We start from the raw sequence: 27086 nt of genomic DNA, 5'->3' as shown, positions 1-27086 counted from the left end.
GTCGCGGCTTCTGGAGGATACACTGATCTACCAAAACACTTTCATGTTCTCCAGAGACGGCAGCGTCTGGAAAACAGGGCACTTCAGGAACACCTGTTCCTGAAGTCTAAGGAAGAGTGAGGACTCCCAGGTAAAAGTGGAGGTGCCGCATACAAAACGGGACCGTCTCGAAGCGCATTCAGCTGAGCCTCAGTACATTAGCTTCTGGAAAACAGCCAGCAACCTCCCAATGAGCAAAGGCTCGGAAGGCCTCTGAATGAACTCCCCGCACTGAGGCTCACGGCCTCACGTACGCTGTAAATCTCAGCATCTCTGAACCCCTTCACAAGTGCCCTTGACCCTTCGATCTGCCCACACTTCTAACATATTTGGTTATCTGACTTGTGAGTCTACAGAAAACAAAACCGTGCATTGTGACAGGGGAGGGGCTGTGTAAGCAGGAATATGGTAACAGCTGGAAACACGGACAACAGGCCAGCAGTGGCGGTGGAGGAGCTCAGGGGCCCAGGTGACTGCGCAGGCATTCCGTGTTGAACTGAGCTTGAAACAGTCTGCAGCCCGCACTAAGGCCTGTGTGAGGAGCTGTTTGCCACCACGGTCTGGAAACTCGGTGGAACTTCATGTTCAGTGAGCTTCTAATTAAAAAGTAGCAAATATCAAAAGATGTGTCAGAAAACTTTCCATCTCATATATTTTTTTAAATTTTGATGTTTGACTTCAACAAACCTCAATGATTAGGAGAACTCAAATTATTCAAAAGGGCAACCCTTAAAATTTCAGGTAGCTAAGTTTTAAACTTAGTCAACAATTCAAAACACCAAACTGAGCTAAGCCACGAAAGCACTGTTGCAATGAATCTGCGTCATGTCCTCCCACAGACAGGGGGTCGCAGTTACCCCGTGGTACAGCACCGCTCCGTGGGCCGGGCAGATGCGAACAGTGCGGGCGAAGGTGCTTCATGGTAGGCCCTCCCACACTGAAGGTCAGTCAAGGAAGGGGCGCCAGAGGCCAGTCCCCCACACGCTGCAGCAGGTGGGACAGCCCCCCCCCCAGCTGAAACCCCCTCTCTCCACTTCCAGGTGACAAGGAGGTTGTGTTCCCTGGGTGACACCAAAGACCTGGAGCATCAGGAGCACTTTCTAGAGCATTTAGAGTCGGGGCCGCACCGACGGTGGCCCCGGTACATTGCGGAGTGTCTACGACATGGCCCGCGCAGTGGCAAGTCAGTGTCCGGTGCCAGTGACAGCTCACCTCCTAGCCCCGTTTCTGTGTGCTTAGCAAGAAGCAGACACACACAGTGCGTTAAGCATCAATTCCAAAGTTGGAGAGAATCCGAACTGAATCCCACGCTCGCTACAGAAAGCAAACCCAACAGCCACAGGGTGTTAGGAGGAAGGAGCGTGCTTCACAGAACAGTCTACCTCAGACACAGGCATGGGCAACTGCACCTTCTCCCCGGGGCGCAGAGGAAACGGGTCGCCGTGGTCTAGTTTTGGTCCAGGACTAGGAGGGGACGGGGTAAGGGGTTTCCTTCAGGAACCTGTGCTCTCTGATCCTTTCCGCTCTGGTCCCGCAGACTGGTCGTCGGCCTTGTACAAGCCATGGACGTATTTCTGAGAGAAAGCTTGTGCTTCTCAGTCATGTTATCACAGGAAACAATCAAATGAATTTCAAGAGGCTTTAGAAGTAACTTGTTATATCTAAAAAGGGAAACTATATAATAATTCAAAAAGAAGTCAAAAAAAAGCCTAAAGAATACAGGATGTAATATTGATGTGCTTTAAAAAATAACTTGGCTTTTCGTGTTGGTTGGGTGTACTGCCTCGTGGATGGGCCTCGGGAGACACCGGGTAAGACTTATGCTGCTGTGGCCTCTGAAACCAACAGCCCAAAAAAGGCTGAGTTTCTAGAAGGCAGTCGTGATGGCTGTGTGTTTTTAGAGCAGTACCAGGCACCTCCCTAAACAGGCACGGCTCTGCAATGCCACAGTTGTCGGTGGGGACGAAAGTCACAGCAAAGAGGGGTGGGGTACAGAGAGAACTACAAGGATCTGAACACGAGAACACGGGGGCCTGTAAAATCCATGACCCAACCTCAGTGAGGAGGGCCACTCTCCACAGGCCAGGGCTAGAGCCGGGACAGCAAGTCACTCCAGCAAAACGACTCTTCCCGAGATGAGGGTAGAGAGAAGACTCCCAGAACGAGCACCTCCTTCTCTTTCTCCCTGGCATATCCTCGGGCTGGGCTGAAACAGCTCTTCCCACAGGGAGCTGTCCCGACCCAGGAGGGCTGCCCGTGTCCTGTCCCAGCAGCAGCCTGAGTGCCCCTGGCACACACTGCACACTGCTCATCACTCACGGCTCGCTTCCTGGAGAGACTAAATCCTGCACAAGCACAGACTGACCCGGCACAGGATGTGACCTGCACGTGAGAGGCACTTAATAAACGGGTGCTGCAAGAAGGAGTGAAGCAAGGAAAAATTCTGTTCCTTCTTAGCATGCGTCTAGGCAATGCCGTAATGCATGAAAAATAAAACGGGAAAAAGATTGTTCATCAGTGCACTCAGTGACGCCTGGCCATGTCAGAACTCCTCTGAGACGGTCTGCTCCTTGGCATCAAAAGGATCTCGTTATGAAGAGGCCTTGCCTGTTGACGGTCTCGCGAGGGCTGAAGGAAGTACAGGCTCCCTGTCCACCCGCTGTCCTCTCTCTCTATTCTCACCCTCCAAAACCCACCCACTCCCACCTCCGGGATGGCGCCATTCAGGCCCACGAAGCCACAACTCCATGTCCTGCTTGGATCCCAGCCCCACGACTGCCTCCAAGGACATCTTTAAAACTGCATGTCCTTTTCACCTTCCACGCAAACGCACCCAACAGAAGTCGGCTGCACGCACCCCCTCCTGGGAACGCAACAGTGGTGACTTTTTACATCTGTCAATCACACTCAAACTCTGCACACAAAACCCATGAAGCTTGTTGAATTTTGGTTGGGGCGTCTGTCTGATGTGTGTTCTTACGTCAATCTCCCCCACTGTTGCCCATGGCTTCCTGATTCCCTTACAGCTCTTATGTGGAAACAGCCCCCCAGCCCCTCCTTCTCCCTGCGGACTCTGCAGTCACTTCACATCACAGCCACCAACAGTCAGTGCTTGGTCCCATCTCTGGGCTTCTTTGCTGTTGAAACGGAGAAACCTGACAAGGTGGTGTTTTATGGAAACGCCATCTAGTTTCGGCTCAAGTGCCACTTGCATCGGAAGTTGGCCTCATCAAAGCAACAGAAGTAACATTTTTGAGCACCTGCCCTATGCCAGGTTTACACAGAGTACTGTCACACCCACCCTGTTTTACAGTCACTCAACAAGAAGGATTCAGATTTGGGTTTTGAGCGCCTTCTGTCCAGCCTGCCTCTGTTCCTGACCGTCCAGGGACCTCCCTCTGTGAAGGGCCACAGTGGTGGAAGGACTCATGCACTGCTGGGTCCTGCGAACAAAGCCTGCCGTGCACATGACAAGGAGGGGCCGTGCAGCACGAGATCCATCTGCCCTCCCACCAAGGCCATTTCCGCTGGCAAGGACTACTCCACGGTGACTCCTCCACCACAGTCCTTCGCTGGCCACGCCCGGCCTGCCCTGAGTGAGACGGTCAGCTCACTGAAGTCAGAGCACTGGCCTGGCCCACTCAGAACCCAGCATCAGACGCCCCAGGTCCCGAGGAGCTAAGCCCAGTGACATCCAACCTGCCGGAGCCTCTCCTGCATCGGGGAGCTGGAGCTGTCCCTTTCAGGGCTGCTGTCAGGATGACGCGAGCTGCTCCTGAGTCCCAGCAGGACAGAGGCGCCGTCACACGGAGGGACAGGCCATGGCATCACGGCGGCCAGCACGTCCCCAGAGTGAGCAGTTTCTGTGAAGCTTTTCTTTCAGTTGTGCACGTATATGTTTGCGTGTGTGTGTGTGGCGGAGTAATGGTGTAAAACGATCTCTTCCTGTTGGTTCAGTCAAGAGACCTGGACACTGCTTTGGACCACTAACACTGGTCGTGTTGGTTATTTTTAGCATTTTTAATTTCCTTCAAAGTCATCACACCGTTTTGCCTTTTGCAGGAGTGCACCAAACACACAGCCTTGCCCTGCTGACAGCACCTCGGGCAGTCACACTCCTCTCAGGGTACAGAGCTGCTGCCCGTGGGCATGGCCCTGAGCTGGGGTTCGCTTTTATGACAGTTGAGTCTGGCAGCCCTCCTCCTCCAGCCCCAGGGCACCCCAGGGGGTAGGAGGGTGGGGGAGGTGCACGACAAAGACGAGGCAAACCCAGAGGACGAACTTTAACCCAAGATTGAAAATAAGCGGATGAGGAAAGGATGAGGGTGAGTAAGACGCTGAAATCGACTCCACAGCTTGTCGCACTAGTTCTGAGTCCCCCACACACACACACACACGTGCACGTGTGTAGGGAAGATGTAGCTCACGCCTTTGTTTGGAACGTAACACGCAGACATCCATGAGCCGAGCCGTCACACACAGGGTCTTGGTGTCTCAGGAAGGTTCTCCTACACTGAAGAACTTTCTTCCTCACAGAGGAAATGGCCCATTTGGAAACATGACTCTGAACAACTACAGAACATGAAGTAAGGCATGCCTGTGAGTCTGCCTTTCATTCCTAAGGCAATTTCATCTGTAATCTCTGAATTATATGAATTAAACAGAAAGGGAGCACGTTTGTCTCTTACGTGCTGTATTCACCCTGCCACTTATGTGGATGGCCCAGAGACTCCCAGAGCAAAAAAGGAGGAGGAAATAGGTGGTTGGGAAACTTACATTAACTGTGTCACTAACAGTCCGTTCACTTGCCTAGAAAACGACGAAATTAAAGAGAAAGCCACTGACCGTGCTGGGATGATGAGAAAGCGTGTGGATGTTTCCTCTGGGATCGGCCGAAACTAGCTCAGGGGACCAAGGCGGACTGAGAGAGAGTTGGCACATGTCCTAAAAGGAAGAAACACAGAAACCGACACACCGGCCCCAAGGAAGGAACACATCCTGGCTCCTCAGGCTGCCTTACACCCTCGCTTCCCACGTAAGGGTCACGAGAGAGCCCCTATCACTGAGAAACGGGGCCGGCATCTGGGCACGTCTAGAGGAGCTCTGGGCAGAACGTGCGTCCTCTGAACCCAACACTACAGGTGAGGGAGGGCCGGCTCACTATTAAACACTATGAGAAATAGCAAGCAACCCCCCACATGCACCCGAAAAGGGGAATAAACCAAAGCTGCCATCAGAGCAGAAACGGGCTGAGAGGATCTGCAAGTAAACACAGAAAACGAGAGTTCGCCTTCTTGGCCCCAGCGGGGTGGCCACACGCCCTGGGGTGCTGGGCAGTCAGCATGTCACACTCCTGGCGCCCCGTCCATGGCAGTGTGTAGCACGCCTGCCTGTCTGTCACGTGACCTCACCCTGGCTTCCCGCTCTTAGTCCCCTCACCTACCCCCTTTCCCCTTTTGTCCCAGGATTTAAATTCACGTAGATGCTTCAATAAACAAGCACAGGCCCTCGTTCTTCTCCAGGTGTAAAACCAGGCACCTGAATAGTATTATCGGACCCTCCCTCCAGAAAACCGTTTCTGAGGCGCTCAGCCAGAACTGGTGTGAACACAACGCTGGACATCAAATGGGGCTGATCGCTGAGTTCCCCCACTGTGGAGACAGCACTGTCACCTTGCATGCCATGACCTGCCCACGGCTGATGCGTCGGAAACAGCCGTTGTATGGTTACATGCAGTGACCCCTGTGACCGTTAGTGTGGGGGCCGGACCTCGGGATAACTGGAGTATACTTGTATGCAAAGTGCAATAAGGAGAGATCCAATTGTATCCGGGTCACCACCATGAAGCTGGTGCTATAAACTAAGAAAATAACCTAGGATTTCTGCCATACCTACTACTCCAAACTAAGTGTGTTTCTTTGTTCATAAACATCATCCACTTTTCTGCTTTATCACACTCTGCCAGTGAATTTGGGAAGATATAAAATCATGTTAACAAGTGACATTCACATATACAAAGTACCATGTATCTAATACAGTAGTATCGGTTTTCGAACATCTCCGTTGATGAACATTTCGGATTACTAACGCCGTAAACCCGGAAGTAAAGGCTTCGGTTTTCAAACACACCTCGGAGGTCGAACATGTCACGCGTCTTCCGCTGAGTGCAAGGTCCTGAGGCCTCGCTGTCGGCTGTTTTCGAACGTCTCAGAACTCGAACGGTCTTTCGGAACGGATTATGTTCGAAAACCGAGGTACCACTGTATAGGTGTTCCACACCCTTCATAACCACTGACAGAAAAACACAAACAAGAAAGGGGCTGTTTCTGTAAATAAACCCAAATGAAAATCTAACCTTCTAACAAGGTCCCTAATAGCAGGAATGACGGTTCTAATTTAGCAGGTTTCATGCTGATCAGACAAAACCCATGCTCCTCTTGTTCAGATAAGTGATTCAAAACTGAAGGATCCACACTCTGGATTAGGCACCTGGGCTGAGGACAGCTCAAAAGACATTGGAAATTCCTAAAAGTCCTTCAACCTGAGGTCACCCACACACCTGTTCCCCGCAGCCTTCTCAGGTGGGAAGTGGGGATGCCACGTGGTACCGCACGTGGTACCAGTCCAAGGGGACGAGACGCACCACAGGACGTGCAGAAGGCAGGGCTACAAAAGGCTGAAAACAGATTTCAATACACCAGGAATGCTGCTGTCAAGACCATTTGTTCCATCTGCACTGGAAAACTCATCAAGTTTGACTGAAGAGGGAAAACCCTAAGAAAGCACCACTTCTATTAAGTCCCTGGTGATGAAGTCACTGGTTACAGTCACATTTTTAAAAACCCATTAAAAAAGAAAGTAATAAGTGAGTTCCCAGCTTATGCATTTCTTTCTTAAAACATACAGATTCGGCAATCTGGTGATTTTCTTCCTGCTCACGAATTCACACCGGAACACAGGACAGTTTTCCACAAGTGCCACGAGGACTAAAGGGAAGGCTTTAAGACTTACAGCACGAGCAAAGAGGCACACTGATCAAATCCGTGGGTGTGCAGCTCTCGGTGGCTGGGACACAGGGAACACTTCTAGTGACAGAATCATGTTTACGCACCGCCTGCTACCCCGTCTGACAGACAAGTCTAAGTTTTGCCCCAGGATGATTCAGTTAGTAAGAGTCTGTTTGTTCTGCATGTCCCCCCCGGAGAAACTTATAGCTCCATCAACCAAATGACTCCGTTTGCAGTCGGACTAAAAGCAACAGACAGATATAGGCTAGACGTGAGGGCAAAGTATTTCTCAGATTTTTGTGGGTGCTCGCATCAGTACCTACAGCCAGGTGCACGCTCCGTGCCTCGGTGGAAATCAGCACCTGACACTAACACAGAAATGGAAAGAACCGTTTAGTGACCCTGTGCGGACACTCAAGGCTCGAACTGCCGAGACCAGCAGGGACCTGCGCTCCTCCAAGCCTCCCCTGGTGGCAATGCTGCAGGGGCCAGCAGGTATCACAAAGGCGGAGCAGGTGTGGGCGGCCAACGGTGGGCACCGTTGTGCCTGCCCTCCCAGAGCATGGCTCTGTGCCAGAGTCCCCGCCATCTCACCCTTCTGTCCCAGTGAGAGCCAGGGCACAGCCAGGGTTCCACCTCACCAGCTCTCAGGTCCAGGGTCCAAAGGCCTCTCCTCTCAAGGCCGTCTCAGCTCAGGCCCAGGTGGTACTCTCTCTCATAGCAGGTCCCTCCTGAGACGGGGAGAGGACAGCAAGTCGAGTGACAAGCATGAACACTGCACCTAACACAGCAGCAAGTTCAGTAAATCCAACCTTCTCCCTGGGTCTCCCGGTAAGTTCAAAGTCAGCTTCTATCATAACATATTTTCAAATAAAATATTCCACCTAAATTCCGAATAGCAGTTTTGGCTTCTCCTCTTCTTTTTCTGTCCCCTCCCCCACCCATTTTTAAACAGCAGAATAAAAACTGACTACAGTTTAAAATTGTCACATACAGAATACACCTTCAGGTTTAAAATTCTCTAATTATTTAAACCTCAAGTTGAAATAATCACAAATAGAACCTTAAAAATCCAGCCTTCTAAATGGCCCCATAAGACACACAGGCCTGTCTCTCTGCCTGACACGCCAGGGAAACACCCACTGGGCTCATAAGGTGACCGACTGAAATGCACTCTGAGCCACGTTATTTAATGGAAACGCGAACTAAAACCTTAGACAGGATCTGCATTTCTCTTGTAATGTAAATGACGAGCTACACTTTTTGCACTGTGTGTTCAGATGACGGTACGCTGAATCTCTGCACGCTGCATTTTACTACTTTCTCATCACCATCCCCTTTCTAACACTGAATTTTAACAACATTCATATATGGCAAGGGAGGCGCTGACAACCGTTCCCTACTCTGCAATGGAGACTTGAAACAAATGTGAAGGGGGAAGGCCACCCTATAATCATACCGTGACACTCTTCTCCTGCATAAAGGCGGGGAGTCCGGCCACCACTCAGGGATTCTGGGACGCCGACACACACGCCAGTCGTGAGTCAGCACCCACGGCGGCAAGCTCTGGGTGCCAGTTTGTAAACTCACAGCGAAGTGCCCCCAGGCGGGGCAGAACCAAAGAGCACTAAGGTGAACCTGATAACACCTGATCCAGCCTCAGTGACAGTTCTTCACACTGGTGTCCGTCAGCAGTACCGCAGCGTCTCTGAACGCTCCAAACATATTTTCTTCGTTATCCTCAAGACCATTTTGCAGACGTGAAGGACAGCTTTGAACGTACTGTCTGTAACTTTCCCCTAAGCCAGTTTGCACTGCTCTATTACACTGAACTAAAAAGGAGAAAAACAAAGAGAGAGGAGCCCAAATCCTTTTTCTGGCCAAACACTTGAGTACTTGGTGGGCCCACACCTCCAGCTCTTGCTTTTGCTTCCTTTGCAGTCTCCACACCATGGGTTATGCCTTTTGTCTTCCTTCTAACAGTCAGCTTCACAGATATGCCCACTTTCCCAGATGTCCTTACACACGCTCTGCCTGCCTGACACTCAGTGAGCTGTTTACCTCCACCTGCATCGAAGAGCAGTTTTCCCCCAAAGTTGGCTCAGGGAGCAGAGGGCAGCAGGCCAGTGTCCAAGTGCCATGAACGTTTGGAATAGCATTCGAGAAACAGCAGCATGTCCAATGCAGTGACGCCAGCCACGCCACGACCCTCCACACTTGGTCAGGGCTGGGAGGGGCGGCAGCCGCCATCATTAACCTCACTTCCACCCCTGGAGGGCTTCTGCTTACTGATGTTAGTAGCTTTTCCTTTAAAGGAGAGCTTCGTCATCCACGCAACACGGCGATGTGTACGGTGCCTCCTGCTCCAGCCGGGACATGGGCCTCACCAGGCACGTCCCATACTTTCTATGGTGTTGGCTTTGCTTCCTCTCGCCAACAGGGACATTAGTCTACAGCGAAGGTGCAGACCTCGAACAGCTGACAGCCCCTCCATCACCCAAAGGACACAGAGAAAGAACCGTGAGCTCGCCGTGCAGGGCTAATCAGACCTCGCGCCAGGAGTGATGCTAACGCCCTCATAACCTCACGGCACACGACACCACAGCACAGTGCCCTGGGAGCGTCGCCACCGCCTTCCTGCTCTCACCTGTCACATTCCCAGAAGCCTCCCAGCATGGGCTCCAAAGATGCTGGGATAAACAGGACAAGGGCAGGTGTGGTGCCAGGAGAGTGGGAGTGGGGTGGGCCTGCTGCCCAGGCACCCAGCACCCAGCACCCACATACATAAGGTAGAATTTTATTAATTTTTACTTACTTGTCTAGATCCCAACTTGTTCCAAAAAGAATCTAAGGCAGCTAATACATACAGCCTGAAAGGTGACGGGATGACACACACTGAAAATGGTTAAAACATCACATCTGGTGAAAGCATCCACGGCTCAGCCCAACTCCCCAGGCATCCAGCTGTCGGCTGACTGCCGTCACCCCAGGAGGACCTTCACCTGAATGACGTCGCTGGTCATGAGGCAGGTGAGGCACTGCCTTGATGGGGCAGCAGGTGCCAGTCACTCCAGTGTGACAGGCAGAGCGGGGAGAGGGCCGTGAGTTACCATTCGGTGCAGTAACAAGAAGCTGTGTGGCACTGAGTGAGCGCCAGAGGCTACTGAATCTAAGGAGCGCAGTGCGGGAAAGACATCAGAGACCCCCCGCCGTCACCCCACTTACACACCACTCGCCCACAGGGATGGCGTGAATTAGCCACAGACCTGGAGGGAGAGCCCCGGCCACCATGTCTTCCACAATCGTCACACACTCAGCACAGCCGACCGAGAGGGAATGGAGGGAGTGAGGAGGAAGGCGGCCTCATCACTGCAAGAGGAGGAATTCCCCTATGGAGCACACAGTTCATTTACATTTATCACCAGAAAGATGCGTGAACAGTCTCCACACTTATTCTGATGAAGATGTGTTTATGTTCCCAGCAACTGAAACAACTTCCCAATCACAGTGTCGTGAGCACAAGTGGCTCCTTTCGCTCATTCCGCAGGGAGGCAATCTGGGGTCACCTGCAGTGTTCTGGGGTCAGAACCCCTGGCTGCGACCCCCGTTCCCCCAGTGCGGAGGGGCTAACCCGATGCATTCTCCTGACTCTGGCGGAGCCGCAGGTCTGATCTGCAATCGGCCCCACGCACAGGCTCACTCTGGGAAACAAGCGGGGTGATGCCTGCAAACCCACAGACTGGGCCCAGCTCACAGCCACAGCCACAACCTGTTCCTCCCTTTTCTCAAATACGCCGAGTGCCTGCTGTGTGCCCGGCTCTGTCCTTGGTGCTGAAGACGCAGCCTGTGACCTGCGAGGCCCCTGGCGGGGAGCTGAGAGAGAAACAGCAGCAGGAGCGTCAGACGACGTAACTGCTATTAGGAAAGATACAACTGGGTGAAACGACAGAAAGGCATGGGCGGGGGGTAGCAGCGATTGTTTGAGAGAGAATGGTTCAAGAGGACCTCTCTGAAGAGGTGACACTGAGCCAAGAAGCTGAGAGCTCTTTAATCGACACAGGAGCCAAGCACTGCAGACTACGAAGAGCCCCTCTGAGCTCAGCTCAGGACCCACGTCCCCAGCGCAGGACTGAGAAAACCTGGCCAAGCCGGGACCCACGGGGACGTTGCATCAACCCGTTCGCTCCCTTATGACTAGCATGTGTCGTAACAAAAGTGAGTACCATGTTTCTGCAGAAATCCTGCCCCGGGGCCATCATCATACCATGACATGTTATCTCCTTTTCAGGAATGAGGACGTGATCTAGAGACACAGGTGACTTTCCAGTGACCCTAAAGCCATGTCAGAGCAGGAGAGCACGAGAGAGCGGCCTGGTGCTTCCCAGGCCAGCACCCCGTGTGCCTCTGCCGGCAGGAGCGCTGGAGTGCTCCTTATTAGTGCTCAAATCAAACACACCCCATACAGCCTTTTCTAATCTGCTTTCTTCACCTTCGCTGTTTCTTAACAGGAGCCAAAGTGGTGGAGGGTTTGCCCGTTGTGCACTGCCCAACCCTGCTTGCTGGAGGGCTGCGATGGACGTGCAGGGGACATCTACACTAGGATCCAGGCTGCTCCAGGACACGCAGAAGCTGAGCGGCCCTGAGGACAGCTGGCCTGCCTCTGCCCTCAGCATCACGGGTGGGGCAGTAGGGTCCTGTGGCCTGCCGGGACACTGCCTCACGGGCAATGTTTAGCACATGTCTGGAAGCCCCTGGCCTGGAAGTGCTCTCACTGCCAATTGATAAGCCAAAAAGGAAAGCAAAAACGCAAACAATAACCACGGATGGCCTTGTGTTTGACCCCAACCAGCATCCTTCATCTCTATGTAGCAAGTCCCCGTCTAAGAATCAAACGCTGATGCCACCAGGGTACGTGCAGGTGCGACCCGGACGCAGACTCAGCCCTCAGGCCGCAGCGCTGGGGACGTCGGGACACAGCCCACTGGACAGGAGTGCAGAGCTTCTGCAGAGCTAAGCACACGCTCGGCAAGTACAGCTAAGAGCACATGCTCGGCAAGTACAGCTAAGAGCGAAGAAAACATGTTCCTGCGGAGCCTGCACGTCCGTGTTCAGAGCAGCTTTATTCACAATACCCAGGAAGTGAGGCCCCCAACGTCCTACAGTAGGTGACAGTCACACACACTGTGGGCTATCCTACTGTGGACACCTCAGAAGGGAGGTGGGGACGCCACTGGTCACAACCACCAGGATGAGCCTGTAGGAAACGACAATGAGCGGAAAAGCCACTGTCAAAGGTTGCACTGTGTAGGATTCCATTCACAGAACGTTCTGGAAATGACAAGTTTATAGTGTGGAGCACAGACTCGTGGCGGCCAGGGATTAAGTTGGGGCCTGGGGAGGAGTGAACTGTGGCCTAAAAGTTACCACCAGGGACCCTGGTTCTGCGTCTTGACCATGGTGGTGGCAACAGGAAGTGACACGTGCGATGCGATGGTACAGAACTCAGTGTGCACATACTAGTGCATGTGGAACATGTGAAACCTGAGTAAGTGTGCACACACCGATGCATGTAGAACTCATGAAGTCTGAGTAAATGTGCACATTAATGTGTGTGGAACACGCGAAATCTGAGTAAGTGTGCACACCCTCGTGCATGCGGAACACGTGGAGTCTGAGTAAGTGTGCACATTAATGTGTGTGGAACACGCGAAGTCTGAGTAAGTGTGCACACCCTAGTGCATGCGGAACACGTGGAGTCTGAGTAAGTGTGCACATTAATGTGAGTGGAACACGTGGAGTCTGAGTAAGTGTGCACACCCTAGTGCATGCGACACTCGTGGAGTCTGAGTAAGTGTGCACATTAATGTGTGTGGAACACGTGGAGTCTGAGTAAGTGTGCACATTAATGTGTGTGGAACACGTGGAGTCTGAGTAAGTGTGCACACACTAGTGCATGCGGAACACGTGGAGTCTGACAAGGTCAGGGGTCATATCAGGGCCGCGCTCCGATGACCACACTGCACAGCAGTTATGCAAGGTCACCGCTGAGAGCAGCTGGCTGAGGGCTGCGTAGATCTCCGGGTTGTTCTGTACCTGTGTGTGGATCTGGTTACCTCAAAGTGAGAAGGTCAAAAAGCATACAACAGTGTAACGGATAACAGCAGGGAATTCAAGAAACACGGGACAATGGCAGCCTGTTAAGAACAATATCATTCCAGGTGAATTTCAGGAGCACTGTAACTTGGACGTTTTTAGACATCAACAATGACTTCCTAACAAGTTCCTCTTGCACACAGGTGTGACCACAGGTGTGTGATCCAGACAACGTTTCGCCCTGGCATTCGTTTCTGTGATACACACGGGGACAGGCTTCTCTGATGCAAGTTTGACGGAGTAGCTGAGCCTGGGGGGAGGAAGGGGAGCAGGCTGACCAGCAGCGCCTCGTCCTGGAGCACGCACATTCCATCCTTTGAGTTCAGCCCATATGCGCCCGTGCCAAAGGCATGCCGTCTTACATGCCAACCTCCTCTAAGACACTGCTGCCTACAGTGTCTCCCCTGCTCCCCCAGAGCCAGGCACCTCTAGAAATATACACGTGCGCACACACGCATGCACACACTCTCGCATGCAAGTACTGGTTAGGGAAATGTGGTTATTGTTTGAAACCCGGAGCTCCCAGCAGTGCTGTGGTTGCAGAGACTCCCTCTGCACGTGGGCGGCTGAGGCAATGCCTCCTGGGACTGCAGGACGGGGCCTGACACCTCCGTGAGTAGGCAGACTGGCAATCCTATGAAATACCTGCAGAGTGATCAGTCTCAGCTCCAGAGGTCGCCTCCTAAGCGAATCCATCTTCAGTTCCGCCACTAAAAATGAATTACTCCTTCTCAGCAGCCCCTGGCACATGGTTCCTAATGACCCAGTGAGGTCCCAGCCTGCCCTGTGTCTCCACTAGATGTTTACAGCACAGTCTCCCCCAGATCAGGACTCCTGGAGGTCGGGCCCTGACCCGTCACCTTGGCCTCCCTGGGGCCTGGCAGACGTGTGCAGCAGGTGCTTCATAAATGTCTGCTGGATTCAATGTACTTAATTGGTAGAGCTGCCTAAGACAGAACTGAGTACACAGAGCAGGCAGCGCCCTCTCTCTCTCTCTCTCTCTCTCTCTCTCTCTCTCTCTTTTTCTCTCTCTCTCTCTCTCTCTCTCACACACACACACACACACACACACACACACGGGCATTACTGTATTAACTAAGACAATAATTACTCTCGTAATTGTGAACACCCATAACAACGTTATGCTCTCCCAGTCCCTTCTAGAAGGCAAGGCTCCTGGAATCTGCCGAGGCTTCGACAGCTTCCCAGAGAGCTGTGAGTGTCCTGACGAGAGTCCCTGGGACCACAGTGGGGACAGCAAACCCTCCATCGTAACCCACGGGAGCCCTGAGGAATCGGCCCCTGGTACTGCACATGACGTCTGGGGATAACACACATATGAGGATGAAGACACGGAGGGCTCGGGGTTCAGTGTGGCAGACACACAGGGCACCCATGATTCGCCTACAGAATAACAAGCCTTAACCTGAAGTAACAAATAAGCTAATTGACGCGTGGACGGTGGAATATAAGTGTATTTACGAGTTAAAAGGCAGCGTGGCACCTGAGTGCTCTGCAGTGCCTGCCGGTCGTCCTTCTGCCTCAGACCTGAGCAGCATGGATTTGAGACAAACAGGGAAAGTGGACATGGCCCTTTCACTGGTACGCACTAGGGCTTCTGCAAATATGTCCAATCTAGAAAACACTGGGATGAAAAGAAGAAAACAAGCACTGTGCAGCCTCCTGTCAAAGAGAGGAGAGCTCGCGTGTGCACGGCAGCTCCCGCCTGTGGGCCCCCGCGGCTCCGCACGTCTACCCTTCCCTCTGCCCCGGGTGTGTGCGACATGCAGCACCTACCAGGCCATGCTGCCGTGGGTCGTGTTGTCAAGGTGACAGAGCAGCTCCAGCGTGTGAGCGGTGCTTGCCGAGTCATCAGGGGACTCGTGGCTGCCCGGCTCCGAGTCCTCCGGCATCCTCCACACAGCCGCGCACGTCAGGACTTTGCTGTCGGAAGCTGAGCACAGAGGGTCACGTCAGCAGGGCGTGTGTGCGGACACATTCCGCAGACTGCGCACGGCCGGCCATAGCTCCCAGGGCCAAGGTACAGCTGCTCCACACTGCGGGCGGCAGAGCGGGGCAGGGGCCTGGGCTCGGCACGCAGAAAGGCACGGCTCGCACTTAGCCCGCATCTTCCTGGCTTTCAGAAAAAATTAATTTCCTCCAAATTGACTTTCTTCTATTCTTCCTCAACAGATCTCCAACAAATAGAGCAAAATTGGGGGTACTGGGGGATGGGATGCTGCAATTTAGAGCCCAAACGCAGCTCAGCTCTCTCTAAGATGGGCACTCAGTGGCTTTTTGCTCAAGGCTTCATGAGAGCATCTGACACAGGTACCAAGCACCCTCAAAGTACTCCGTCTGGAAGCAGTGTCATTGTGCTGCTGGGCCCAGGCCACTAAGGTGGTGAGCGTGGGGGACGCAGGGGTGCCAGGCTGAAGCCCACGAGCTTACGGCCCAGCGGGGACACCAGCTCCTGCTGGCAGCTGCTCACAAGCTTCGTCTGGGTCCTGACAACACTCCTGATTTTCAAGATGCTCCAGGGATCTGCGTGTTCTTAGAGCCCCTTGAAAAGCCACTTTGTGGATAAAGAGACTAAACTTAGATAAGAAGGACTAGGATCACTTATTTTCAGGGTACATGCCAGGTTCTAGCTCTCTGCCTCTCTAGAAAAGCTTTCAATAAGACAAATAAGACAAAAAAATCGGATTCAACATTATGTGATAAAAATTTAATCATAAATTCCCAAATATAAATCCTTCCAAAATTTGCTTTCATTTAGTTGTAAGTTGCATATGTGCTAAACACCTTCTCCTTTTAAAAATGACCCTTAATACATGATCATAAAACCACAAACAGGCTTCAACATTAAATCATCAGCTGATATGAAGTCAAGAATATAAAGAAACTGTAGAACAAGGACGAACACCCTATAAGCAGTATTTCCTATGCATAAAAATAAGAAAAAAACGAAGGACCTTCCATTACATTCGAAACGTCCCACTTATTAGCTACAATGGTCCTTCAATCTAAACACCAACTAATCAACCAGAAAATACAGCCATGATCACAATGAGCAAAATGCCTGGCTTCCAGGTGTTACTAGCATCGCCATTATCACCCAGGATCAAGTCGTAAGTAAAAGAACCAGGATTTCAACCAAGGCTTTCTGGTCCCAATCTCAGTGCTCATTTCATATACCTCATTTGGTCTGAAAGAATATGGAGCTGTGGCTGAAAAAGAATCATACACCATACATACATATATATATACATATATATATGTACACACATACACACATGATATACACACACACATATATACACACACACACACACACACACTTAATGCTAACACTTCATTTTAACTATGGAAAGGTAGTGCACAATGCTTTTGATCTATGTGAGAAATTAATTTTTTTGCTGAAATTTTCCATTACAGTCTTTTTGTAGAGCCTATGAGCTTGGCAATGGAGCTCCTGAAAATACAAGAATAACTAAAGAGAGTTTTGGCAACTGTAAGTTGAAAAGAAGAAATGAATGTCTGAAACATTCACTCAAAAGAGGCGCAGATTGTATTAATCTTCCTAAATGACAAAAAAATATCTAATCTGAAAAATGATGCAACTAATAAAGTGGGAACTAAATTGTGGCTGCACTGCAAAATGAATGAAATGCACAAAATGACAGAAGGTACAGGGTAGTAAAAATAGCTATTATACGGAATAAATCACTGGGGGCAGACTCCCCATTGAACAAATTCCTTCTTTGGAGAATTCTGTTCAGGTGTTAGGAAAATAATTCCTTTCCTGTTAACTGCCTGTTCACTGGGCAAACACAATAGTTGGAGGTAAAATATTAAATATTTTCCCCTTGAGAAGAGGGACAAAACAAGAATGCTTTGTATTATTACTTCTAGTTAACATTATACTAGGGGTCCTAACTACTTCAGTGTGGCAAGGGGGAAAAAGGTATGAGAATAGGAAAAGAAGAAATAAAAATACCATTACTTGCTAATGATCATGTGTGCAAAGAATTTGAGAGAATCTACACTATACTATTAGAAATTTGAAAAAGTGTTTAAAATCACATTTAAAAAAAATCAAATATTTAATAATTTCTAAAACTACAGAGGTGCCAGATCTGTACATGACAAAACAAAGAATACTGCTGAGAGAAAGTAAAGACCTAGAAGGGGTGGGTATACCATGTTCATGGATTGGGGGCTTCACCCTGCACACAGCTCATGAGCCGTAATCAAAGCTCCAGCAGGCTTTTTGGGTAGAAATCAACAACCTGCTTCTGAAATTCTAAAATTTACATGGCAATGAGAACCGCCCAGACACCCAAGGCAGTCATGAAGAAGAACAGACAGTTTAGAACCTGAGCCCACTGCAGTATTGGTGCAGATAAACAGCCCAAAGGAAGAAAATGGGGCCCAGACAGACCTTAGCAAGATGGTCACCTGATTTACAGCAAAAATGCCATTGCATTAGATGGACAAAGGATGGTCTTGTCAGTGAAAGATTCTGGAAGAACTGTACATCCATAAGAAAAAAATGAACTTATATCTGACACCACAACATACTCAAAAACCAATTCCAGATAAACTGAAGATCAGAACATAAAAGATAAAATGATACAAATCTTTCCCAGAATACATAATAGAATATGTTCACAATATTGGGATCAGCCAAGATTTCTTAAACAGGAAGAGAGAACACTAATCATAAAGGGAGAGCCTGACAACAGAGAGAACATTAAAATTAAGAATTTCAATTCACCAAAAGACATAGGGCTTCATCAAACTTAAAAACGTCTGCTCTTAGAAAGACACTGTTAAAAAATAAAGCAAAACTGGGAGAAAATATTCATAAACCACGTGTCTGACAAAGGGCATGTATCCAGAGCATATAAAGAAAAAGAACTCTTACAACTTAGTAACAAGACAAATAACCCAATTTTTTAAATGGCAGAAGACTGAAGCAGACACTCCATAGAAGAAAACATGAGTGGTCAGCGAGCACTGGAAAAGAGGCTCAACATCAACAGTACTGGAGAAATGCAAAATAAAACCAAAATGAGATACACCACACGCCTACTGGAAAGGCTAAAATTAATTTTAGAAGCTCAGCAATGCAGAGTGCTGGAAAGACACAGCGGCCGGGCCACTCATGGACAGCTGGAGAGAGTAACACAGGACACACACTTCAAAAACACCCTAGCTGGTGAGCACTCACCAGGGGCCCCAGGAATCCCGCTCTCAGGAACCTGCCACGAAGCACGGCTTGTTGACAGGGAGCTTTGTGATGGCTCTCTGACTGCGCGGTCCAAGCTGGCTCAAGCACGAGTGGCCTGGTGGCGGTATGTCGGTGCCAGAAGTCAGGGGGAGCAATTATCATAATGACCAGCCGGGCCAGGGTGTCGGCCAAGGAAGGCCAGCTGGCTGAGAGCCGTGAGACGGTGAGCGGGGGACAGGATTCGTGGGAGCGAACAGATGGCCGTCCCACAGCACCGGCTGCCTAACGCATGCCTGCCTGCTATGCACAGAGTCAAAAGAAAGCGAGGCTGGGTAAGCAGGAGGCTGAGGGGAGTCACCCCTTAGAAGTGGGTGGGCACGGCAGACCCGGGCGCTGGGAGGGGCGGCCCCCAGCAGGGCAGCTGACGCTTGGTCCTCCCTACGCGGGTCTGAGCTCTCCCTGCCCACTCACCTCCGCCCCTCCCAGCTCTCCCAGGCACCACCTGCCCACAGCCCACTGCGACCACCCAGCCTCAGTGCTGCTTCTAGGAGCGGGTGGCCGGCACACTGGCGGGGAGAAGAGAGCCCACCCAATGGCGAGGGGGGCCCCTTGACCCGCGCTGCACGGCACTGCACCTGCCACAGCAACACACGTTTTGCTTACATTTTCTCTTTATTTTCCAAAAAATAATCCCTTCTCTTTTCATTAAATAACCTCAGTCTCCAAACCAAACCAAGGGCACCTTGGGAAACAGCACACTTGTCCTCACTTCCTGACCATTGCCTATGTCTGAGCCTTTCTCACTGGAGATAGATGCATTCTCTCCTGCTCTTGGCTCTGGTTTGGGCTGCAGTGCTTGCTTTGCCAACGGATGTTAGCAGATGTGAAACAGGCAAAGATTTGGAATGCACTTGCACAGCTGGCAGGACCGTGTGTGTGTGTGTGTGTGTGTGTGTGTGTGCGTGTGCGCTGCTGGGCCAACGGTGCCTGGAAGCCGGGGTCCCACGGGGTGGACCAGCCCGCAGCTGGGACCTCAGCCCAGACACGCCCAGTGCAGATCAGCCCACCTACAGCCAACAACACGCAGACAGCTAGGAGAGAGAGATGCTCTGTGCGCCTCTGGTTGTTGGCTATGCAGTGATACGCTGACCAACCACTAACCACAGCCATCCGTGTGTGTGGCCTCCGTCTGGGCAAACACACACAAAGCTGAATCAGGTACAGACACAAGGACGTGTACACGATCAGATGACTACAAAACAGAAGGCCAGGGTTGGTAAGTGCCCTACGAGAGATCCCGGTAGAGCAAGTGTGACGGAAAGGAGAGACCCCTGCGCTAAGGGACAGCATCAGGACAGAGTGTTAAGAAGGGGATCCTAAGCCCCAGGGGATACCTGGGCACACGGAAGGCCTGAGAAGGAGCGTCCAGGGCTGATGACCTGGGAGGGGAGAGAGTGGCCAGCAGTTCAATGTGGGATGTGACAGAATCTATTCGACCAGAGGAAAGGAAGGGTGAGGCCATCCTAGGAGCAGCCCAGGCGGGGCCTTCAGACCAGCCGAGTGTGGAGGGTCTGCTCTGGGTAACGAGGTAGCAGCTGACAGTTCTGAATGAGGACACGGTGCCTGGCAGAGGAAGGGCTCAGTCAGAGCAGAAAGGAGGGCTGAGCGTCGTGTTTTAGGATGCAAGATCGGCTTCGCACGCCAGGCAGACTGTGTCAGGAACGCAGCTGGCAGCAGAGGCAGGGGGCAGGAGCAGTGAGCACTTATCCTCAGAGTGCATTTAATGCAGGCGAGAGGTGACGGTGCCCAGGAAAGCGCAGGCGGACAGCTGGAGAAGACACGCCTCATCCCCACATTCTAGAATCCTGGAAGCACCTCCCACGTGTGGTCCCCAAGACACGTCTGGTCCCATGCTTGCTCGGTGGGGGCACAGCCCCTAGGACTTTCATGGCCAACCACCAGAGAAACATACGCATGGACAATGTGGGCGCGGTGACATTCGTGGGGGTCCGAATAACTAGTGAATGAAGACTCTCCAGGGCTGGCAGACAAGGGAGCTCCTGAACACGACAGGGACACGCCACAGGCCACAAAGGCCACAGGGGGTTCCCATGGGCAGATCGGATCCCAGCAAATAGCAACTTAGTGATGGAAACGTCAACTCTGTTAGCAACAGACGAGCACATGTAATGCAGACAGAAAACCGCACTAGGTTCCTTTGCAGAATGTACTGAAGCAATATAGTTTTTCTAAAAATTGGTAAATAAAAGGGAAAACGTTTAATGAAATTTCTAGCTTATGGAAAATTGATTTGATAGGGAATACAGGCAATAATGTTCTAATAACTATGTGCAGTGTCAGATGGATAATAGACTTCTTGGGGTTATTACTTTGTGAGGTATATAGATGTCTAATCACTGTTGTTTTGTATACCTGAAACAAGTAAAAGAAAAGAAAATTGATTTGGATTTCCTGAAAAGATTTTAAAATTTTCCTTCCATAACTTAATTGGAAAATTCGATGCTTAGAAGGTGGGTCCAAAGTCCCTTACTGAAAAGGTAACCACTAGCAATCCCTCAAGGCCAGAAAGTGACAGTTCCGTGCATGTGGGAGGTCCCTGCCAACACCACCGACACCAGAAATGCACAAACTGCAAAGCATGCTGAATAAAGTGCTCGCAGGCCCGAGGAATACGGCATTACCTGGAACTGCCCAAATCCTCAGAAGCAGATGAAACTGAACGTAAACAGCACTCATGTAAGCGAGCCAGTGAGCTGGGCTGTAGGGACACCCACCGAGACTTGCAAATCAAGCTGAAGCTCTGAGATTCCCAGATGTGCATAAATCTCAACAGAGCAGTCAATATATACCCAGCAGCTACCAAAGACGGGAAGGTGCTTTTAAGAAGGAAAACCTGGTCTTTAAAAGGGAAACGCTGTAATAGCCAACGACGCATTCTTCTTTTATCTCTGCTTTCAAAGCTCTCGGGGACTTGGGTCCTGCACTGTCACTGCTGCTGCTGAATCCCTGCTGTAAGGGCCAGGAGCCCCCAGAGGGCAAGGCCCTGCGCCCATGTAAACCCACGTGCAGCGGAACCACAGCCTGTCCTCAGCACACAGCTGGCGGAACCACGACGTCACGCCTCTGCATTCTACAAACAAGGAAACTGAGGCCCAGTGCAGGGACCTGCCTCGCCAAGCTCAGGGCTCATTAGCAGCAGAGTCGGGGAGAAATGAACTCTCCTGATTCAGGTAACAGCCCATCGCCTGCATAGAGAAGATACCGACATACATCTTTAGGGCCAATTTGACGCACTATTTTTCACATGTAACACGAGAGCTAACGGCACTTAATGAGATAAAAGGATAATGGGGTGAACAAAGGAAGAGGCACGGCAGGCTGCTGCGGGCGGAGCGAGCCTGTGCTGCGAGGGCCAGCCCCCGCGTGAATCATAGGCGTCCAGAGATTAGAGCCTCTGTAAGCCTGAGTGGCCGCTCCTGTGGGCTCCGCTAAAGGGCTAACAGAGCCCTGGCTGGGGACAGAACATGACCCCCAGCTGGAGAGAGGGGCTGCAGCGGAGCATACAGACCCAGGGCTGGTTTTAGAGACACAGCCTCTGAGTCAGGCACAGGATCAGCGGGAGCACGAGGGGCAGCCAGCTCCACGGAGCCACCCCCCCACACCAGCCGCCGAGGGCTGCACTGGAAACGGCTTCTCACACTGGCCGTTCAAACGCTTCCGGCCAGCGTCATGTAAGTGCCGCAGCCTGGTGCGCAGAGAAGGAGCAAAGAAGAGAGGCTGCTCCCTGAGCAGCTCCTGCCCATCCTCTCACCTCCCAGCACGAGGAAGGGGGGCTGCGCCCCTGGAGCTTGCTCTGGGGGTCCTGGCAGGGAGATGCCGCCGCAGTGGCAAGGCCGGTGGGGCTGAGGGGACTGGCTGTGATCTCCAGACACGAGGCGGACACAGGAGCCAGGCCGTCAGCAGCTTTCCACCAGGTGCTCTCAGCAGTGCCCCCTGATCTACGTCAGTACGCCTGGGGTCTGGGCGGGGAGCTGCCTTGAGTCACTGCAGTGTCACTCAGGTCCTGACCTAAGACAGTTGACAGGCCCAGACACCTGGCTTTGGAGGCAGCCAGGCCCCTCAGGGAAGGGCACATCCCATTGCCACAAGGATACACTGTACGTTCTCCTTCCTTAAGAGAGCCCAGGCATGTTCTAGGATGGCTGTGCCATGGGAAAGGGAGGGGCCCAGACCCGAGACTGGGGCTGCCCTGGGGCTCAGTACGGCACCCGGTGTAACGGTCGGACCAGGGAGTGGTGGCCTCGCAGCGGGCAGGGGGCCGGCTTGTCCAACCTGCAGCTCTCTCCCGAACGTGTAATGGGAAGGGACACACTTGGCCCTGGCAGGGGCCCTGCGCAGCACCCACTCCAGGCACAGCAGAGCCGACCATTACGGGAAAGGCTGGACGGAAGTCCCTGGAAGTCCACTTCCCTATCAAAACAATGAACAAGGCAGGACGGCCACCTTGGGGGGAATGGAGAGCTCGGGTCACCAAAGTCTTGAAAGATGCTGATTTTCTAAGATCCCCACTAAGCTCACCGGAGGGGCCTCTGCAGCAGCAGAAGCTTCTTGGACAAGGACAGTGGATTGTCATAAACGTCACTAAGCAGGTCATGCCAATGGCAGCTGCTATTTCACATGCACTGTTGTCACAGAGGCAAAATGGCACAGCCCTTGGCCTCAGAAACCCAAATATCGATCTAGCGTTTTTCTTCACAATGCCAGTTTGGAAGGGTCACCAGCCATCAGGCATTGTCACCAGTGGGGACAAAAGCTTACAGCCCTGGCAAGCCCACATCAGTGCCCTCAGCTGTCAAGCAGGTACTCATCCAAGGTGGGCACGCTGTCTCCAGGGTGGGCACACCGTGCCCGCTGGCCAGATTCGGCCAGCTGCCTGCTTTTGTACGGCCAGGAACTAAGAATGGTTTTGCATCGCAAAGAGGTGCACGAGCAAACAAGGACGAATATGGGAAAGGGACGGTATGGCCCACAGGCCTGAAAAGTTACAAGCTGGCCCTTACAAAGTGTCCGCCACCCCTCCCAGGCTTAGCCCCACGTGCGCCCTTCACACGCTGCCCAATGATCACCCACAGAATTCCTTGAGCACCTCTGCCTGACCCTGTGTGACCCCGCTGCCTCGACCTTCCCGTGGCCCTCTCAAAACAGAGCCCTCCTCCCACACCAGCTCCACGGGGCCTGGAGTCCAGGCCCGCATTCTGGCTCCTTCCACAGGCCCCCACACGGCCCGACTGCAGCCTGAGCACAGCCCCATGTGTTCTCACCCCCCTGCATCACAGGGTACACCACGCCCTGCTGTGGCCCTGCACCCGTCTGCCCCATGGCTGCCCACCAGTTCCCGCCTGGCCAAAGCTGCAAACTCACCTGCTGTCCAGCGGATGGACACACTCCTAACGCATCTGCGCCCCTCCACGTTCCCGCCCTCGGGGGTTACCAGAATCCCAAGGTACCAGCTTACGCCATGTTGGGAACCACAGTTCGGAACAACGTACGCGAAACTCCCCAGCTTGCCCTGCTGGCGGGTGTCCACCTTGTGACCCAGACCACACACCCTGACCTCAGCAGCGCCAGAGGGCGGCATGCCACCGGACCAGCGCGTACTTCAGACGCCTAAGTGAAGGGTGGGGGTTAAGCCCAGGGAGTCGGGAGTTGCCTCAGTGGCGTTCCCGAGGGTCCAGCCATCTGGAGAATGCAGGAGCATCTTTGCCACTAGGGTGTCCAACTTCTGGAGGCAACATACTGAGACGAAGCTCTAACCCAGGGACGTGACCGCCAGGCTGCCAGCTGAGTGGAGCTCAGACCAGGAGAGGCTCTGCAGGTGGTCCAGGCACCGAGTGTCCCACTGGTACTCAGTGTCCCAGGCAGAGGAGATGATTGTGCAGAGCTCAGAGGGACAGGCCAGGCCCAGCTCTGCCATCAGGTGGTGCCGCTAAGCACTAACTGCTCTGCTGTTGGGAACAGCTCCCAGACCCAGAGCCCCACACAGCAGGAAATGGGTGCTGTCTGATCCCCCAGGCCGTAGGGAGAGGCAGACGCGTCCAACACCGAGTGGGAACTGTTTATTCCCAACAAAATCAGTTCACGCACGTCCTGAAAATGCAGCCTCTGCTCTGCGGACACCCCGCTGACCCCATTGGAGAACGCCTGTCCTCAGCCTGCAGACAGCTGCACCCCAACACAGCGCCAACAAGTGCTGTACGCAGGAGTGTCTGAAAGGAGACAAAGCCCTGAGCAGACGCCAGGTTGTCCATGCTGCCCAGGAGGGCACATGGTCAGATACGATCGTCTCGGCGTCTGGGCTGCGGCTTCCAACCTGGCCACGCGATCAAGAAAGAACAGACAGAAGCAAAGCAAGGAGGCCTGCAGGTGACGGCTCAAATGATGCAGGGGGAGTGCCTCCCCATGTGAAGACTCACCAGTGTCTTGACAACAGAAGGGCTCCCAGAAGACCTCCCAGAAGCCTCCCAGAAGGCTGCCAGCCACTCCCCCACGCCCAGTGTGTGGAGCGTGTGCTGGGCAGGCCCCCTTCCCAGCATCCCCTCAGCCAACAGCATCCCCTCAGCGCTCCACCTCAGGGCGCGAGTGGCTTCCTGCAGTAGTGATGACCGCTGTCCCGTCTGCAGCCCCCTTTCTGCCTGCATTCCCAGCTCTCTTATGAAATGCCCTCTCCTGATAAACTCAGTCAGCTGTCTCAGAGGAAGGCGGTGTCACTCACTGGTGGGGCTCCTTTGGAGGTGGTGCTGCTTTGAGATGCTCAGGACACAGCAAGGGAAAGTGCTACTGGGCAGCTTGATGCGTGTGTTCATGTGTCAGCCCAGGACAGGAGTAAAGGTTTAAGGTGATTGTTCTCTTCAGTATGTTTATTAACGTCCTTTCGTTTATCACTTTAATAGATGCTGGGACTTCTGAGTCCAGCAATATAGCTAATTACACATTCTGGAAAATATCCTTCTTTCTATAAAACACATTTTTTTTAAATGTAAAGTTGTGCTTTCATTAAAGTAAAGGACATGGTGAGGAGCAAAACGAAAGCCGTAGTCCACACCAGAATGGTAAGCGATGGCTGCCCTTTCCTACCTTTCGATCCTCTGCTAAGAATCGAAAGACTACTCCCGGAACAGGAAAGTGAGCTCCAGACCCACAAAAAGTAGATGGGAACTGGGACTGCTGCAGAAGCCCAGGCTGCTGAAGCGCCACATTCTCATTAAAAGAATGAGCTGGAAAAACGTCTCCAGCTGGCACAGGGACATGTGAGGGAAACGTGTTTATCTCAGCTATGTCTCCTACAGAAAACAGTCTACCTGAGAATCTGTAACTTGCGTGGGTCCTTACAAAGGTCCGGGTTTGCATTTAGACCACTGGAAACCCTAGGCCAACAATTAACGTACAGAGATCCCCGGGCTTGGCAGCCCCCAGCATTCCAGATGCTGTCTGTGGACTAATGCACCCACAGGCCAGCCCTTGGATTGCCATGGTTAGAACAGCCCAGAAGGTGCTTCTGATGAAACAGGGCAAAATTCACGGGCACAAGAGTGACTCAATGAGAGCTGGCCAGAGGAACAAATCACAGAATTAGATTCCAATGACTTTGGATACTGGAATCTTTAAAACGTCTAAAGAAATAAAAGCTGGAATCAAATATAGGAGCCAGCAATAAAAAGACTACCAAAATTTACCAGGAATATCTTTAAAAGAACCAAATAAGGTGCCTGGAATTAAAAATTATGATTCTTGAAATAAAAATCTCAGTTGGCAATTTGATAGCAGATTAGAACTAACTGGTGAGAATTAACCATTTGGAATAAAGAATGCAGCAGAGACAGAGATGGAGTGCGGCGGGAGAGCAAGCGGGCACCGCACGTGTAGGGGTGCAGCAAAACCGGACTCAGAGGCAGACTGTTGAGACGTGGAAAGCCACAGAAGGATTCCACACTCACACAGCTTCGGCGGTGCCTTTCCATTCTTTTCTTGATGTATTGAAACTGGATTTCGCAGATGACATTTCATGGGAATGATTCGTGTCGGAAGGGAAACACAGAAACAGAAGGCTCAGCCCGGGGGAGGCACCTGGACCCCGGGGTCCATATCAAAGGTGGACAGCCCTGAAATGCTGAGAAGCAAGGGGCAGCTGGAGCGTGCAGCAGACATTTACACTGCACCTAAGTGCTTTACAAACACTGACTTACTATCTGCCTTCCAAGCGGGACACCCCCCACCCGGGCATTTTTATGGTCCTTTTCTTTTTAATTAAGTGACCAGAGTGAGTGGGATGGCAAGGGCCTCCCCGGCGGTCACGAGTCAGCGTGAGTGTGCGGTCACCAAGGAGGCCCGCCCGCAGCACTCCGCCTTTGACTTGGACAAGCAGGTCACTCCCTCTGTGACCGCCGAGCCCTCACTCTGCAGCTCCTGGGCTGCGGTGGGGATGACACTCGGTTACTGGGAAGCACCTGTAAGTGTGGGCTCTGGCTCGACACATCCTCTCCCTCGTCCTGGCTCAGAAAGGAGACCTTGCTGCTGCTCCCTGTGAGGCAAGCATGCGGAGGGAACGCACAGAGTGAGGCCTACGTGACGTC

The 27086-nt window shown here is 52.2% G+C and overlaps 1 protein-coding gene across 3 annotated transcripts in view; it reads right to left on the bottom strand.

Annotated features, from left to right (window-relative positions):
- EIPR1 (EARP complex and GARP complex interacting protein 1) overlaps nucleotides 1-27086 on the bottom strand; it is a 102081-nt gene that overhangs the window by 19336 nt on the left and 55659 nt on the right. For 2 of the 3 annotated variants that reach the window (XM_081068081.1, XM_081068083.1), the window contains one exon: nucleotides 14997-15153. In XM_081068081.1, coding sequence (XP_080924207.1) covers nucleotides 14997-15153 — 157 coding nt within the window. Of the gene's footprint in view, nucleotides 1-14996; nucleotides 15154-18435; nucleotides 18575-27086 lie in introns of those variants that run through there. The other variant, XM_081068082.1, reaches the window with a different exon arrangement.

Source organism: Rhinolophus hipposideros, assembly GCF_964194185.1.
Source record: "Rhinolophus hipposideros genome assembly, chromosome: 12".
Lineage (NCBI taxonomy): Eukaryota > Metazoa > Chordata > Mammalia > Chiroptera > Rhinolophidae > Rhinolophus > Rhinolophus hipposideros.
Note: the sequence above shows the minus strand (reverse complement) of the source record. Positions and strands in the feature narration are given on the sequence as shown.